We start from the raw sequence: 14625 nt of genomic DNA, 5'->3' as shown, positions 1-14625 counted from the left end.
CCTGTTTCAATGAGGAACCGCTCTAACTGTCAGGAACTTCTTCCAGATGTTTAGACGGAATTTCTTTTGAATTAATTTTAATCCCATTGGTTCTAGTCCATCCCTCTGAAGCAAGAGAGAACAACTCTATAGCCTGCTCTTAGCCACTTAAGTTTCGTTGACATTTTGCTTCAATGGGCTTCCTACTGGTTTCGCTGGCCCTCCTGGGGAATTGGCTGGCCCGGCAGGAGACAGCAGGCTGGAGTGGATGGGCGGGCGGGTGGATGGGTGGATAGATGGATGGGCAGGCGGGAGGAGAGATGGGTGGGTGGATGGGTGGGCGGATGAATGGGTGGTGGGTGGGTGGATGGATGGATGGATGGATGGATGGATGGATGGATGGATGGATGGATGGATGGGTGGATGGATGGATGGATGGATGGATGGATGGATGGATGGATGGATGGGTGGGTGGATGGATGGATGGATGGATGGATGGATGGATGGGCGGGCAGGTGGACGGACCGTCCCCTGGTCCCCAGGCTTCATCCCCAAATGGTGTGGGGTTTCCCCGCAGGAGAAGCCTGGCAGGGAATCCCCCTCCCCCTGGCACCCACGCTTCCTTCCCCAGAGCCGGCTCCGAGTCGAGCAGCCGCCCAGGAAAGGGGACCTGCCCGGGACCGCCCCCCTCCCTCCCGCGCACGCCTGCGGCGCTTCCTTTACTGCTGTTGTTGCGCCTCGGCCGGCCGCTGCTCGGGGGCGCTGGGCTCAGGTGGGGCTTCTCGCCAGGTAAGCGGGCGGCGGGAAGGGAGGCGCCGGAGGGGGAGCCTGCTTCGTCCATCGCCTCCTGCCTCCTCTCCGGGGCTCAAGGGCCGGGCGAGGCTCAGGCAGGGACGCCTTGCGCAGGGTTGCCAGCTCCCGCATGGGAGCGCCCTGGAGATTTGGGAGAGAGAGGCTGGGCTTGGTCGGAGGGGGGAGGGGAGAAGGTGTCGGAGGCCAGGGAGCCCACCACCTCCGCCAGCGCCGCCGCTTCCCCCGGGGGAACTGATGGCCAGCTGGAATGCTCTCCAGGCCTTACCTGGAGGTTGGCAGCCCCAGCAGAGTCCCCGAGCCGGCGTGTTCAGTCTCACTCCCAGGTTTGTCCCTCTGGGAAAGGCACCAGGGGAGGGGGGAAACCAAAGGTCCCCCCAGAAGGCAAGGACAGACAGAAATGCTGTGACGACCCGAGATGCCAACTCTAGGTCGGGAGAAGCCTGGCGATTGGGGGGGGGGCGGGGCAGGGTTTCATGCCACAGACTCTGCCCTCCAGAGCAGCCCATTTCTCTAGGGAGACAGATCTCTGTCTTCCGGAGGGCAGTTGTCATTCCTGGACACCTCCAGGCCTCCACCTCCACCTGGAGGTGAGAAGGAAAAGCTCTGTGCGACTCAGGACTGTGGCTTGGAAGATCCCTGGACATTTTCAGGCCATATCTGTGGTGGCACTCCCCCCCCCCTCCATATATCATAGAGTCTGCTCTCTGAGCTGGCTGTTTTCTCTGGAGGAACCAATCTTTGTAGTCTCGGGATAAGTTGTAATTCCGGGAGAGCTCTGCCCCATTGTCCAGCTTTCCAAGAGTGGCTACCCTCCTCCTTTGACTGCTTCTCCAGCACCTGAGTCTGTTACCCTTTGGCAAGGGTGGCAAATGGCCCCTTCTCAAATCTATCTCAGCCAGTGGCAGGCAGTTCCACAGGTTAACGGCCTGGTTGTGGGAAGTTACACTTCCTTTCCCCCTCATTCCGTCTCTGGAACCTCTTGCCTGCCAGTTCAGCAGAGAGACTTTCCAGATTTCTGAACCTTTTTTTCCATCCGCTCTTTCTATGCCGTGCACAATTTTGTAGCTTTCTGTTGTGTCACCACTCGTTTGCGGTTTTTTATACCTCAGCTAAAAGGCTTCTGCATTTCCCCTATCTTTTTTGTGATATCACAACTGTCCGCATTACTGCAAAATATGTCCACCTCAGGGACTTTGAGTTGATATTTTCACTCAACTGTCTTCTCCAAGCCCAAAATCCTTTTCTTGGTTTGTCATCGCCTGCTCAGACCAAGTGGAACTGTGGCATTTTTCTCTGTTTGGTACCTGCCAAAGGAATGGAGCCTCCACCTCTTTAATTCAAAAAGAATGTTTGTATCCTGCTTTTTACTAACCAGTCTCAAAGCGGCTGACAATCACCTCTCCCACAACAGTCACCCGGTAAGGCAGATGGGGATGAGGGAGCTCTGAGAGAACTGTGACTGGCCCAAGGTCACCCAGCTGGCTGCATGTGGAGGAGGAGTGGGAAATCCAGATTAGAAATCATAACAATGAAACCACACTGGTTGGAGAGAGAATAAAGTCAACATTGTGATGGCAGGCTCCACAGAAATAATGTAATTTTTATTTGCCCAACCAGTGAGAACTCCAGGGGCCAGCAGCTCCATCTGGCCCCATTTGCCTTTCTAAAAACAGGCATCTTGAGAGTGTCTAGGAGGAGCTGTGGGCGCCATGTTGGGGGACCCCTGTTTATACAAATAGCTCAAGGATTGTAAGAGGCTGGTAAATTGCTTTGTCTGAATGGTAGTCCACAGCTGTGTTGCACAGTTCTGCCTAACAGAGCCAGCTTGGTGTAGTGGTTAGGAGTGCTGATTTCTAATCTAGTGAGCTGGTTTTGATTCCCCGCTCCCCCACACGTAGCCAGCTGGGTGACCTTGGGCTCACCACAGCACTGATAGAGCTGTTCTGACCGAGCAGTAATATCTGGGCTCTCTCAGCTTCACCTCCCTCACAGGGTGTCTGTTGTAGGGAGAGGAAAGGGAAGGTGATTGTAAGCCGCTTTGAGACTCCTTCAGGTAGAGAAAAGAGGCATATAAGAACCAACTCTTCTTCTTCAGTAATATCAGGGCTCTCTCAGCCTCACCCACCTCACAGGGTGTCTGTTGTGGGGAGAGGAAAGGGAAGGCGACTGTAAGCTGCTTTGAGACTCCTTTGGGGAGAGAAGAGTGGCATATAAGAACCAACTCTTCTTCTTCTTTTCTTCTTCTTTTCTTCTTCTTCTTCTCCTTCTCCTTCTCCTTCTTCTAATATCATTGCCTTTTCCTTCTGGCTGTAAACATGGCTTTCTGGTTTTCTAGTTTAGCAGTTCTCTGGTGTATGTATTGCTTCTGGCAGCTTATGTGGAAACTTGTTATTCAGGCAAAGAAGAACCTGCTACCCAAAGGAGAGCATGCTACATCAACGGCATAAAAGGTTCTAAGAATATGTAAAAAGACAGATACGCACAATGACGCATGCTTGGGTTGGAAGGAGAAACCACACGAATGGTCACTTGACCAAAAGATAACAGAAATGTCAAATTTATATTTATTTTCTGGCATTTTTCTGGCTTTGTTAATTTGCTTCTTGACTTCTTCAGGTGGGTACTTGTTCCAAAAAGGTTTGCTAAGTTTGTTAAATTTTGGACTGTAAGTACCCACCAGAAGAAGTCAAGAAGCAAATGAACAAAACCAGACGGATACCCAGAGAAAACCTCTTACAACACAGCTACCTGCTTGAATCTATTGAATTCTGATTAACCTTGCTCCACCTCCTGTGGCAGCCACTTTGTGACTGTGCCCACTGCCCTATGTCAGAATTCCCGAGGTGCCTGGAGGCTCAAGAAGTTTGGGGACCCCTGACTTAGACGTGAATTGTCTTGCACAGTACAGGGGGTTGGACTAGATGACCCATGAGGTCCCTTCCAACTCTATTATTCAATGATTCTATGATTCTATGAATTGAGGGTGCTGCTGAAAACAAAAGCCGGTGGCTTAGATTCCCAGTTTGAAATCCCCAGTGCAAATGGATGAGAAAAGAAGAAAGCCAATTTGTGTCCCAGCTGGGAAGAAATCCAGGAAGCAAACAGATAAACAATTTTTGCCATGTGTTCTAACATGAATGGGATGCATGTTTCTCTGCCCTCATCCAAAACAGCCTGCGATGCATATTTGGGCGTGGGGGAATTATTCTCCAGATTGCAGAGGGGAAGAAGCACAAAACTCATCAAAGATGGAAGGGCCCTCAGAACTGGTGGGCAGATATGTCTGTTTCCTTTCCCTTAGTCCTTCCTTCTTCAAGGTGTTTTGCCATCGGGTAAGAGTACCACCCCCTCCTTGTTCTAAAGCAGGGTGCTTTGGGGACTAATGGCTAGAAAAAAGTCATGGAACTTTGTTTTTTATATATGACATCAGCACCAAGACTATTATATACGGGAAAATGGGAAGATACATCCAAGTGGCATAGCTGGTGGGGATGATGAGATGTAGAGATGGCCAAGCTTAATTCCTTGATCAGAGAAAAAACAGTGTCTGTATTTATGGCTGACTAGACCCGTAATCAAATTACAAAATAGATAAAAGAAACATTGATAATTAAAATAGAATAGAATTTCGTCATGAAGTGTGGATTTGTGGATTTGGATGATTAAAAGGAGAAAAAATATTAGAAATAAAAGGGAGAAGTTTTTTTCATGTTTGTAATTTTTGAGTAAATGTCAAGTTTGGAATTGTTCATACATTTGCGGTGGAGGAAACCTGAAGCTGCTTCTTTATTTTTCTTTTCTACTTTTCTTCTTTCTCCATCTTTGGAAATTTTAACCAGAGGCTGGATAGCCATCTGACGGAGAGGCTGATTCTGTGAAGGCTCAAGGGGGTGGCAGGTGACAGTGGATGAACGATAAGGTTGTGAGTGTCCTGCATAGTGCAGCGGGTTGGACTAGATGACCCAGGAGGTCCCTTCCAACTCTATTACTCTATGATTCTATGATTCTTTTTTTTCCCTATCTTTAGTTTTTAGCACTCTATGTTCAATTTTATCTTGGCATTTACTTTTTAAAAGCTTTAATTAAAAGTTATTTTTTAAAATGCAATAGGGAGCTCACTTCTCTGTAGTGATTTGGGCAGTTTCTTCGGTCTTCCAATTGCCCTCATTGCGTTCTGGAAGGAAGGACCCATCGCCTTGAGGTGGGCCTATCCAAAGCTGTAGTTCTGCCTCGAGTTGTGGTGCAACCACAGTAATACGCTGAACGTTTTTGTGACCTGTGCTCTTGAGGAGATACGTCAGAGTCAGAACAGTAGGCTTTCAGCACGCAAGAAAGTTATACTGAAAGATATACTGAAAGCTCACAGGTTAGGTTCCAGATCTTTGCTGTTGTTATGCAAAAGCTGATTTCCCCTCATCCAACGAGCACTGTCAAAGGCGGAAAACGAAAGTGTTGTTAATTCTATGCGGCAATCTTTTTGATCCCATCAAAATTAGCTTTTTGTGTTTTCAGGATGTCTCAGTGGAATCAAGTCCAAGGGTTGGAAGCCAGATTTTTGGAGCAGATCGACCAGATTTACGATGACAAATTTCCCATGGAGATCCGACATCTGTTAGCACAGTGGATTGAAAACCAGGATTGGTAAGATCCAATGTCTTTCTTTTTCCCACAGCTAGAATCTTAGGGATTGAGATTCAGGGAGGCATTCGATCTATGATGTTTACTTCTCTGTTGTTGTTGTCATGTATGACTCTTGGTGATCCCATGACACAGCTGCCACCATGATCCATGATCCTGCACACACACACACACACACCCCGCTCAGCCATGCAACACTCTGGCTGGTGTCTATTCCAATCGTGTCCAACCACCACACCCTTTGTGTGCCTGATTTCTTTTTTCCACTGACCAATCCTAGCATAATCGCTTTCTCCATTGAGTTGGATCACATGATATGGCCAAAGCAAGTCAGCCGGAGTTTCCTGATTTTGCCCACCAATGATATATCAAACTTTATGCACTGTGGTATTTCATGATTTTTGCTGTCCATGGAACCTGCAGAAGCCTTCTCCAGCACCAGAGTTCAAATGAATCGATCCTTCTCTTGTCCGATTTTTTCATCATCCAACTTTCACAGCCATTAGTGGCTACTGGAAATATGATAGATCTAACTACTCTACATTTGGTAGCCAGGCTTATGTCCTGGCTTTTCCATATTTGGTCCAAGCTCATCATCGCTGAGTGACCCAGAGCAATTCAATGTTTTATTTCGATACTGCAATCACCGCTCGCATCAATTTGTGATGCAAGGAAAATGAATTCTTGAACGCATTCGATCTCTTCACCATCAAGGGTGATTGTAACATGTTGTTTTTTTGCAGTGGTCATTACTTTTGTCTTAATTCCTTCATTGACCTTTGTAATCAGCTGTTCTGGGCCTTCCTTAGTTTCTGACAGGTGGGTAGTATGGTCAGCATATTGGAGATTATTTATATTCCTTCCTCCAATCTTAATTCCAGTGTTTGATTCTGGTTTAGAATGGCAATGTGAAAATCTTCCCAGTAACAAATGCATCCTTAAAAAGAGGTCTGTTCTTGTTAAATTTTGATGGGGGTAGCCATTGTAGAATGCTTTGGAGGTGCATGGTTTGTGTCTTTGAGTGTTTTAGAATGTTTTAGATATACATATTTTTGTTATCTAGATTAGCGGTCCCCAACCTTTTTCCGGTTGAGGACTGCCTCTGGGGTTGAGGGAAAGCTGCTGGCCTGGCCGTGCGCATGCACATTTTCACCAGCAGGGGGAGCTAACGCGCATGCGCAGAATAGCCGCGCATGTGCGTTTTTGCCAGCAGGGGGCGCTAATGCGCATGCCTGGCGAGCTTCTCGCAGCGTGGGTGGGGGAGGGAAGAGGCAGGTACGGTTGCTGGCGGCCCGGCACCGAGGCCTTCATGGCCCGGTACCGGGGTGCGGACCAGGGGTTGGCGACCCCTGATCTAGATGTCTTGATCTACTTTCTCCTTTTTTTCCTGGTTTTGTGATGGCCTATAGCCACATACAATCAAATGTATTTATTTCCAGAGCACTTTTGGTTCCGGAAGCGATAATGTGGTTGCACCATGACTCGAGACAGGAGTTCTGAGGAAAACGGAGACAGCTCCATCGAGGCCGATATCAAGAGGATGGTCTCTTCCTTCTAGCTGCCAACAGAGGCAACCAGAAGAAAGAACAATCATATACTGACTACTTCATAGGAATAAATAAAATGGGCTAGCTTATAAGAAGCATGGTACATTATCCGTATATGTTACAATCCGGGTCTTCATTATGTATATTTTCAAAATTCTGTTTCAGGGGATTTTTGTGCATTTTGTACATATGGAACTTTCCATATCTTTTATGCGTCTTGTGTGGTGTGGTTGTGACAGTGTCAAAGTAGTATCTAGAAGCTCTGGTTCAACCCTCCAGTTCTTCCACCCCCCACCCCCAATCTAGCACCTGTTGTATTCCTGAATGCAACGGGCTTGGCCCCTAATTGTATATATTTTGCATTTGTGTACACCACCCTGAGCCAGCTCGCTGGGAGGGCAGTCTAAAAATCTAATAAAGGTAGCTGTGCCTGAAGAAATGATTGCAGTGAATTAGAAAAGTTCCTCCCCTGCCACAAATTCTAGTATACTCTTGTGTGCTCTTTAGGGTGCTGTTTTCTGCTGCAACAGACAGACCCATCTTTACTGGATCATGCATTCATTCTTTCCCCCTTTCCTGTTCATGTTTTGTTCACTGTTCTGGTCTTGCACAGGGAGTCCGCATATAACAACGAACCCACAGCAGCGATCCTCTTGCAGAACTTGTTCATCAAGCTGGATGAACATTTAGACCGTGTTTCCCAAGAGAAGAACCTCCTCTTGATACACAACTTGAAGAGAATCAGGAAACTTCTACAGGTGAGATGATTCCCTGAACCCCTTGTCAGGAGCTCGCAGAGGAAGGCCAAAGAGTCTTATGGCATTAGCAATAAACTCAGACAAACTGATCTTTTGGTTTTCACTGGGAGCCTGCCTCACCGGAGTTAATTATGAGAACTGGTTGTGCAGAAAGAGATTTATTGCAGTCCATACAAAGCAAGGGCTTCAGTCTATACCACATCCATCCAGATGACCAATTTGTGCAACTGATAGTTCCTGTGGTCATTCCATTCATCCTGTTTGGGGTGTTGTTAATATTTGGCATCTCTAATAAATGGAAACTCTGCTTTAGAGACGGATCAAGATGGGTAACCATGTTTGTTTGTAGAAGTAGGAATTCATAAGAATCCAGGAACACTGTAAAAATTATAAAAAATTTGTGGCAGGGGAGGAGATTTCATGAATCACTGCTCACTTCTTCGGATACAGTTCAAATGTGAGTCCATTGGCTCTTATATCTTGGTGAGAGGAGTGATTTCAGTTGCCGAATGACAATTGATGGTGTGAATGGATTAGCTGTGATATGCAGAGGGGTAGCAGATGTGGAGAAATCAGCATTGGTAATGAGACAGGAAACCTAGGTCTTGATTCAGTCCAGGAGGATGCATTGCCTTGAGCTTTGTGATCAGTTGCAATTCAGCATTCTGTCTTTCCAATCTCCCTTTGAAATCCCTTTGTAAGAGAACTGTGACTCTTAGGTCAGCCACCAAACCTCCTGGAAGGTTAAAATGTTGTCCCACTCGTTTTTGAATGTTGTGATTTCTACTGTCAGACTTATGTCCATTTATTTTTTGTTGTAAGGACTGGCTTGTTTGCCCAATGTGTTTTAGAGGGACAATGAAGCGGGATCCGCTGCTTTTTGAATTTTCCAAGGGACATAGCTATGAAATCTTAGACCTGAGGTTCAAACTAAGAAGAATATAGGAAAGGCATTTTGTGTTCCAAAGGGTCATATATATATACTAGTAGCAAAGCCCATTTTAAAAATGGGCTGTGAAAGGGATAGGGGAAGGCCCCTCCCGGCTGTGAGCCCCTCTGCAATCTGGCAACAGGGTTTTGCAGCCCCCCCTCTCCCCCCCTCCCGGGGCAGCCTCTCTTTGGCGGCAAAGCCCTGTCACTGGCTCTATGAGCCACTGACAGGGCTTTGCCACCAAAGGGAGGTTGGAAAGCCTTCCCCCTGACTCCTACCCATCGGCAGCATCTCTGCGGCCCAGCCTCCCGTTCGGCAGCAAAGCCCTGTCTGGAGTCAATGGCGCTGTTAGCAGGCAAGGAGGGAGGGAGGGAGCTGGAAGGGGAGGGCCAATCAGGGTGGACCTGGACGGACAGGGCCCTGGACAGTCTCCTCCCAGGAGGCTGTTTCCCAAATATAAGGAGCAAAAATGGTGTTAGGGATATTCACAGAGGAGAGTTTCCAATTTGCTTGAAGCTGCAGGGATCCTAAGTTAGAGATCATTTTCTGGCTAAAATAACACACATCGTGGGGCCACTTCTCCGCTTATGGAAGAAAAGGTTCTGAATTCCCCCCTTTTAAGGTGAAAGAACAGTATGAAATCCAGAAAATGACCTATTCAGGGAGAGCTCATCATTCCTGCCTCTGGTCTAGTTAGATTCAGATGAAGAATAAAAACAAAATGTACTGGCAGATATAATGCAACTAAACCAGAGGTCTGTCTAATCGCATTAGGTTTTGGCCCCTGAAAAGCAGATTATTGGGGCCAAAGCCCAATAATCTTTCGCCCAGCAACTTTTAAAAAAGGTATACTACCCCTGGACATGGGGTTTCCATGTAACTGCTAACAGTCCTTAACTAGAGAAGAAATTGTCATTTCTCTTCAAACCCATCTAACCTCCATTTATCATATCCAGTTGGACCTTAGAGGGAAGTTAAATCAAAGAACAACCCCTTGCTGTTAATGAAATTGGGGGCAATCCAAACACATACGTGTAGCAGAGCCCTCTTATGGGACGGAACCACCTCCAACTTTAAGCCCCTGCCGTTAATAGCTGTTGCCAAGGGGAAGAAAATTCTTACTGGAGATAGCCCACATTTCAGATTCTTCTGCTCTGCTCTGCTCTGTTCCACGCCTTCTTACAGGACAAGGTTTCTCCGAGAAGCACAGGGAAAGGAGTATCCATATCTAACCCTTTGCCTGTGGAAACTAATGGGCTGCATTCTGACAGCAAGCATAACCATAGTCTAGTTTAAAATGGGCATCATCCACATATGGGGAGCCAGTGGGTGTAGTGCCTAAGTCTGGCAGTCTAGTGTCTGGCAAGCCCAGGTTCAAATGCTGACATGCCATGGAAGCTCATTGGGTGACCTTGGGCCAGTCAATCTCAGCCTAGCCTACCTCACAGGGTTGTTGTGAGGAGAAAATGTTTGGGGACCCCTAGACAAGAAGGCCTTCAGGTCCTTTCTAGTTATAGGACTCTCTGTGACTTTCAGCTCAAACCAAGGACGGTTTCCTGTTTCCCATGAACCCAAGATGTGCTTTAAATTGAGATTCCATTTCCCAATGTATAGGAATTCATTTTTGACGTGCAGGTCGCACCTCCTTTCTGTCTGATTTCTCTCAAGGACAAGATGAGGAATGGTCAACAAATAGCTGGGGAAAAGCAGCTTGTTTGTCATTCCTGATCCACAGGGAGGAACAAGGTGGGTCTCTGTCCTTTGGGAAACACAGTCCATAAGCCTTAGCGGTGCTGCCCTGGCTGAGTCCAGAGACCCCCGTATGTGCCAACCCGGGTTGTAATGCAATGTGCTGTAGCATCACAACAAGTGGGTAATGTAGAAATGGTTTCCCTGATGTGAGAACTTCAATTTCTAAAGAAGTAACTTCATGACACAAAAAGTTTCTTTATTATAAGAAAATGAAAGAGTCTACAACAAAGGCAAAGTCAGGACTGAGGAAAAAAGCATGGAACAAACAATATAGAAGAAGAAGAAGAGTTGGTTCTTATATGCCGCTTTTCCCTACCCGAAGGAGGCTCAAAGCGGCTTACATTCGCCTTCCCTTCCTCTCCCCACAACAGACACCCTGTGAGGTGGGTGAGGCTGAGAGAGCCCTGACATCACTGCCTGGTCAGAACAGTTTTATCAGTGCCGTGGTGAGCCCGAGGTCACCCAGCTGGCTGCATGTGGGGGAGCGCAGAATCGAACCTGGCATGCCAGATTAGAAGATTCGATGCCAGATTAGAAGTCTGCACTCCTGACCACTACACCAAACTGGCTTTTTACCATATAGGGGTTTGTTTCTCCCAACCCCACAATGGGAATGCAAGCCAGGTGCAGTTCAAAGGAGACAAAACAGAGATGATCAGTTGGCTATTCGGGACATCGGACCTGGGAACTAAGGGGCGCTACAACAGGGAGGGTTAGGAATGTGTGGGAAGGATAGGAAGTTGTAAAACATGATTACAGGATACAACCTTGGGGTGTCAAACCAGAGCATCTGTGTTACATCAGGGCAAGACAGGTCAAAGCATCACTATCAGGCATGGAATCCATCCATATAGAATGAAGACAATGGCAGAAAACCTGAGGATTCTGACACCTGAGGGCAGGAAGTGTGAATTCCAATGCCAAAAAAAGTTTTTGTTCTGCCACACAGATAAAAATAATTGCCCTGGTAGTTTGTTCTTCCGTGAACCTGTGTGCTGTAGTGCTCTTGAGGAAGTGGCTAGGGGAAAGGCAGCGTTAAGAGCAATGCAAGGCCTGCGTGTGAGGTTTTGACTCCACTTCCTCTGGCTGACCTAGATAGAATAATTCTAAATACCTGTGAGTGGTGAGGACAGAGTCTCTCAAAGACCATTTATGCACTGGAGGTTTCATGCCACGCTGCAGGCTGGAGTTTTATTCGTGGCAGGTTGCTCCACCTCTCCCTGCATCCACACGGGTGAGCATTTGGCCCGGTGCACCTCATCTGCCCTTGATTTGTGCTCCTGCATGAGAGCTGGGGCAGTGAAAGTTCCCAGTGCATAAACGGTCAAAGGGAAGAAAAAGTTTCAGAAGGAACCCCTGTTGGTTTGCAGCTGAACAGCTAGATTTGAGTCCTGAACTAGCAAGAGTTTTAGGATGTGATCTATCAAAACACAAAGCTCAGGCATTGCATGAAGGGAGCCCTGCTGGATCAGGCCAGGGGTCCATATAGCCCAGCATCCTCCCTCACTAAGTGGCCAGCCAGTTCCTCTGGAGGACCAGCGACAGGGGAGAGAGGCTGAGGCCTTCCGAAGAACATCAGAAGAGCCCTGCTAGATCAGCCAGTGGTCCATCTGGTCCAGCCTCCTGTCTCCCACAGTGGCCAACCAGTCCCTCTGAAGGGCCAACAACAGGGCAGAGAGGCCGAGGCCTTCCGAAGAACATCAGAAGAGCCCTGTTGGATCAGACCGGTGGTCCATATATTCCAGCATCCTCCCTCACAAAGTGGCCAACCAGTTACTTTGGTGAGCCAGCAACAGGGCATAGAGGCTGGGGCCTTCCCCTAATGTTGCTTCCTGGTTCTGGGATTCAGAGGATGAGTGCCTCTGAATGTGTTTCCCCAACCCCCTTATCATCTTGGTTGCCCTCCTCTGCACTTCGTCCAGCTTTAACTATCGAAAGCTTTACACCCTGAACATCTTATTGCCCTGTAAGTTGCTGATGGACACAAATCTAGCTTTTTAAAAAACTACAGAGTTCTTTGAATTAAAGGTATGGATAATGTATTGCTGTCTGTTCCACATCTATTTTTATCTTGACATTGCATACTTATGGATGCTGTATAAATGATCTAATTAATTATTGTGGTTGCTTAGTAGCAGGAAAAGTTGCACCGCTATTTTGTTTTCTGTCAGGCTTTGATCCAGCTAGGACCAAGACATGCTGAAACAAATGAATCAGAGATAAACTTAAAATCTCCTTGCTGTCAGTGGAAAGAGCCAGATTCCAGCATCACTTTAAAAACTAACAAGGGCCCATTCTGCACACATAGGATAATGCATTTTCAATGTGCTTTGGCAGGTGGATTTTCCTGTGCAGAACAGGAAAATCTACTTCTAAAGTGCATTGAAAGTGCATTATCTACTGTGTGCAGAATAGGCCAAGATTTGTGGCAGGGCAGGGGCTTCTGTGAGTCACTGCTCACTTCTTCCAATACAGTTAAAATGTAAGTCCATCCTTATATCTTGAAGAGTGGAAGTTTATTGTCATTCAGTATCTAAAATCTGAATATAAGGATGGATGTACTTACATCCTAGTTGTCATGAGTCAGCCAGCTGTCTCTTCCTCTTAGGATGAGGAGATGGAGGAATCAGGAGTTGTACCAGCGGAATGCCTGTCTGAGCAGCTGGATTTAGAGGCAGAACCAGCAAAAGAAGCCTAGCCCTAGAGAATGAGGGTTGTTCTTTCCGACAGGGTACACAGGGATGGGAATCAGTTCTGGGGTCTCCTGACCTAGCAGAGTGTTGCAGATGAAAGGTAAGATGTACAGCTCAGGAGAGATGCAGGAATGCCAGGCTATTAGCAAAGCACCGTTTGGTCTTGGCTCCTGACACTGTGTTGCTGCAGGATCACACCCTCAATGAATGGAGAACACCTGGATTTCAGTAATTAAGGCAATAAAAACAAAGGTGTGGGCAGAGCCAATCTGCGGAAGCAACTTCCATTACTACTGCTCTGCCCGCCAAGCTCTTTGGTAAACAACGTTTTCTGCCTTGTATGCTAGCCTTGTTTTTCAGAAAGAGAGAGAGAGAGATCTGTGTACCCTGATTCCTTGCCTTGCTTGTTGACCTTGAATTCTGGTCCTCCCTGTTTCCTTGATCTTGGACAGAACACTGGTTTGCCACTTCTGCTTTGTTTATGACCTTGCTATTGCCTCTGGGTTTCCTGGAACCTCCTGGGGAAAGGAAAAGCATCAGGCACTGGCAAGTATGCAACAGTTGATTTATTATCATCGCCTGCATGCGTTGACAAGGCATAGTAGCCTAGAATGGCACACCAGCCGCATCTGAAGAAGTTAGCAGTGGCTCCTAAAAGCTCCCATCCTGCCACAAGTGTTGTTAGTCTTTAAGGTGTTACTGGACTCTGGCTGTTTTCTGTTACTAACAACCAGCCTTTCTCAACTTTTTTTCCCATTGAGAAACCCCTGAAACATCTTCCAGGCTTCAAGAAACCCCAGAAGTGGTACAGGCGTGCAGAATATGTTTGGGAAGCATAGCTGTGGACATGCCTTCATTGGCCATTTTGGGAGGGGAGGGCGAGTCAACATGATCATACATGGTCATGTCACCCGATAAATGTTTAACAATTTTTTAAAATCTATAAAAATATAATCTCCCCCCCTCCCCTTTTGGAAACCCTTCCAGGGCTTCCGAGAAACCACAGGGTTTCACGAAAGCCTGGTTAAGAAAGACTACTACAGACAGACTAACACAGCTACCCCTTGATCTGTCAATGGAAGTTAATCATAGAATCATAGAGTTGGAAGGGGCCAAACAGGCCATCTAGTCCAACCCCCTGCTCAATGCAGGATCAGCCCTAAGCATCCTAAAGCATCCAAGAAAAGTGTGTATCCAACCTTTGCTTGAAGACTGCCAGTGAGGGGGAGCTCACCACCTCCTTAGGCAGCCTATTCCACTGCTGAACTACTCTGACTGTGAAAAATTTTTTCCTGATATCTAGCCTATATCGTTGTACTTGTAGTTTAAACCCATTACTGCATGTCCTCTCCTCTGCAGCCAACAGAAACAGCATCCTGCCCTCCTCCAAGTGACAACCTTTCAAATACTTAAAGAGGGCTATCATGTCCCCTCTCAACCTCCTTTTCTCCAAGCTGAACATTCCCAAGTCCCTCAACCTATCTTCATAGGGCTTGGTGCCTTGGCCCCAGATC

At 47.2% G+C, this 14625-nt stretch overlaps 1 protein-coding gene across 4 annotated transcripts in view; it reads left to right on the top strand.

Annotated features, from left to right (window-relative positions):
* The first annotated feature begins 642 nt into the window (after nucleotides 1-642).
* STAT4 (signal transducer and activator of transcription 4) overlaps nucleotides 643-14625 on the top strand; it is a 54902-nt gene continuing 40919 nt past the window's right edge. For 2 of the 4 annotated variants that reach the window (XM_077319486.1, XM_077319484.1), the window contains exons 1-3: nucleotides 643-768; nucleotides 5305-5433; nucleotides 7591-7735. In XM_077319486.1, coding sequence (XP_077175601.1) covers nucleotides 5306-5433; nucleotides 7591-7735 — 273 coding nt within the window. In that variant the 5' untranslated portion in view covers nucleotides 643-768; nucleotide 5305. Of the gene's footprint in view, nucleotides 769-5304; nucleotides 5434-7590; nucleotides 7736-14625 lie in introns of those variants that run through there. The other 2 variants (XM_077319485.1, XM_077319487.1) reach the window with 2 other exon arrangements.

The sequence above is a fragment of the Paroedura picta genome, chromosome 2 (assembly GCF_049243985.1).
Source record: "Paroedura picta isolate Pp20150507F chromosome 2, Ppicta_v3.0, whole genome shotgun sequence".
Taxonomy (NCBI): domain Eukaryota; kingdom Metazoa; phylum Chordata; class Lepidosauria; order Squamata; family Gekkonidae; genus Paroedura; species Paroedura picta.
The sequence above is the reverse complement of the archived record's forward strand: the minus strand, read 5'-3'. Positions and strand labels throughout refer to the sequence as shown.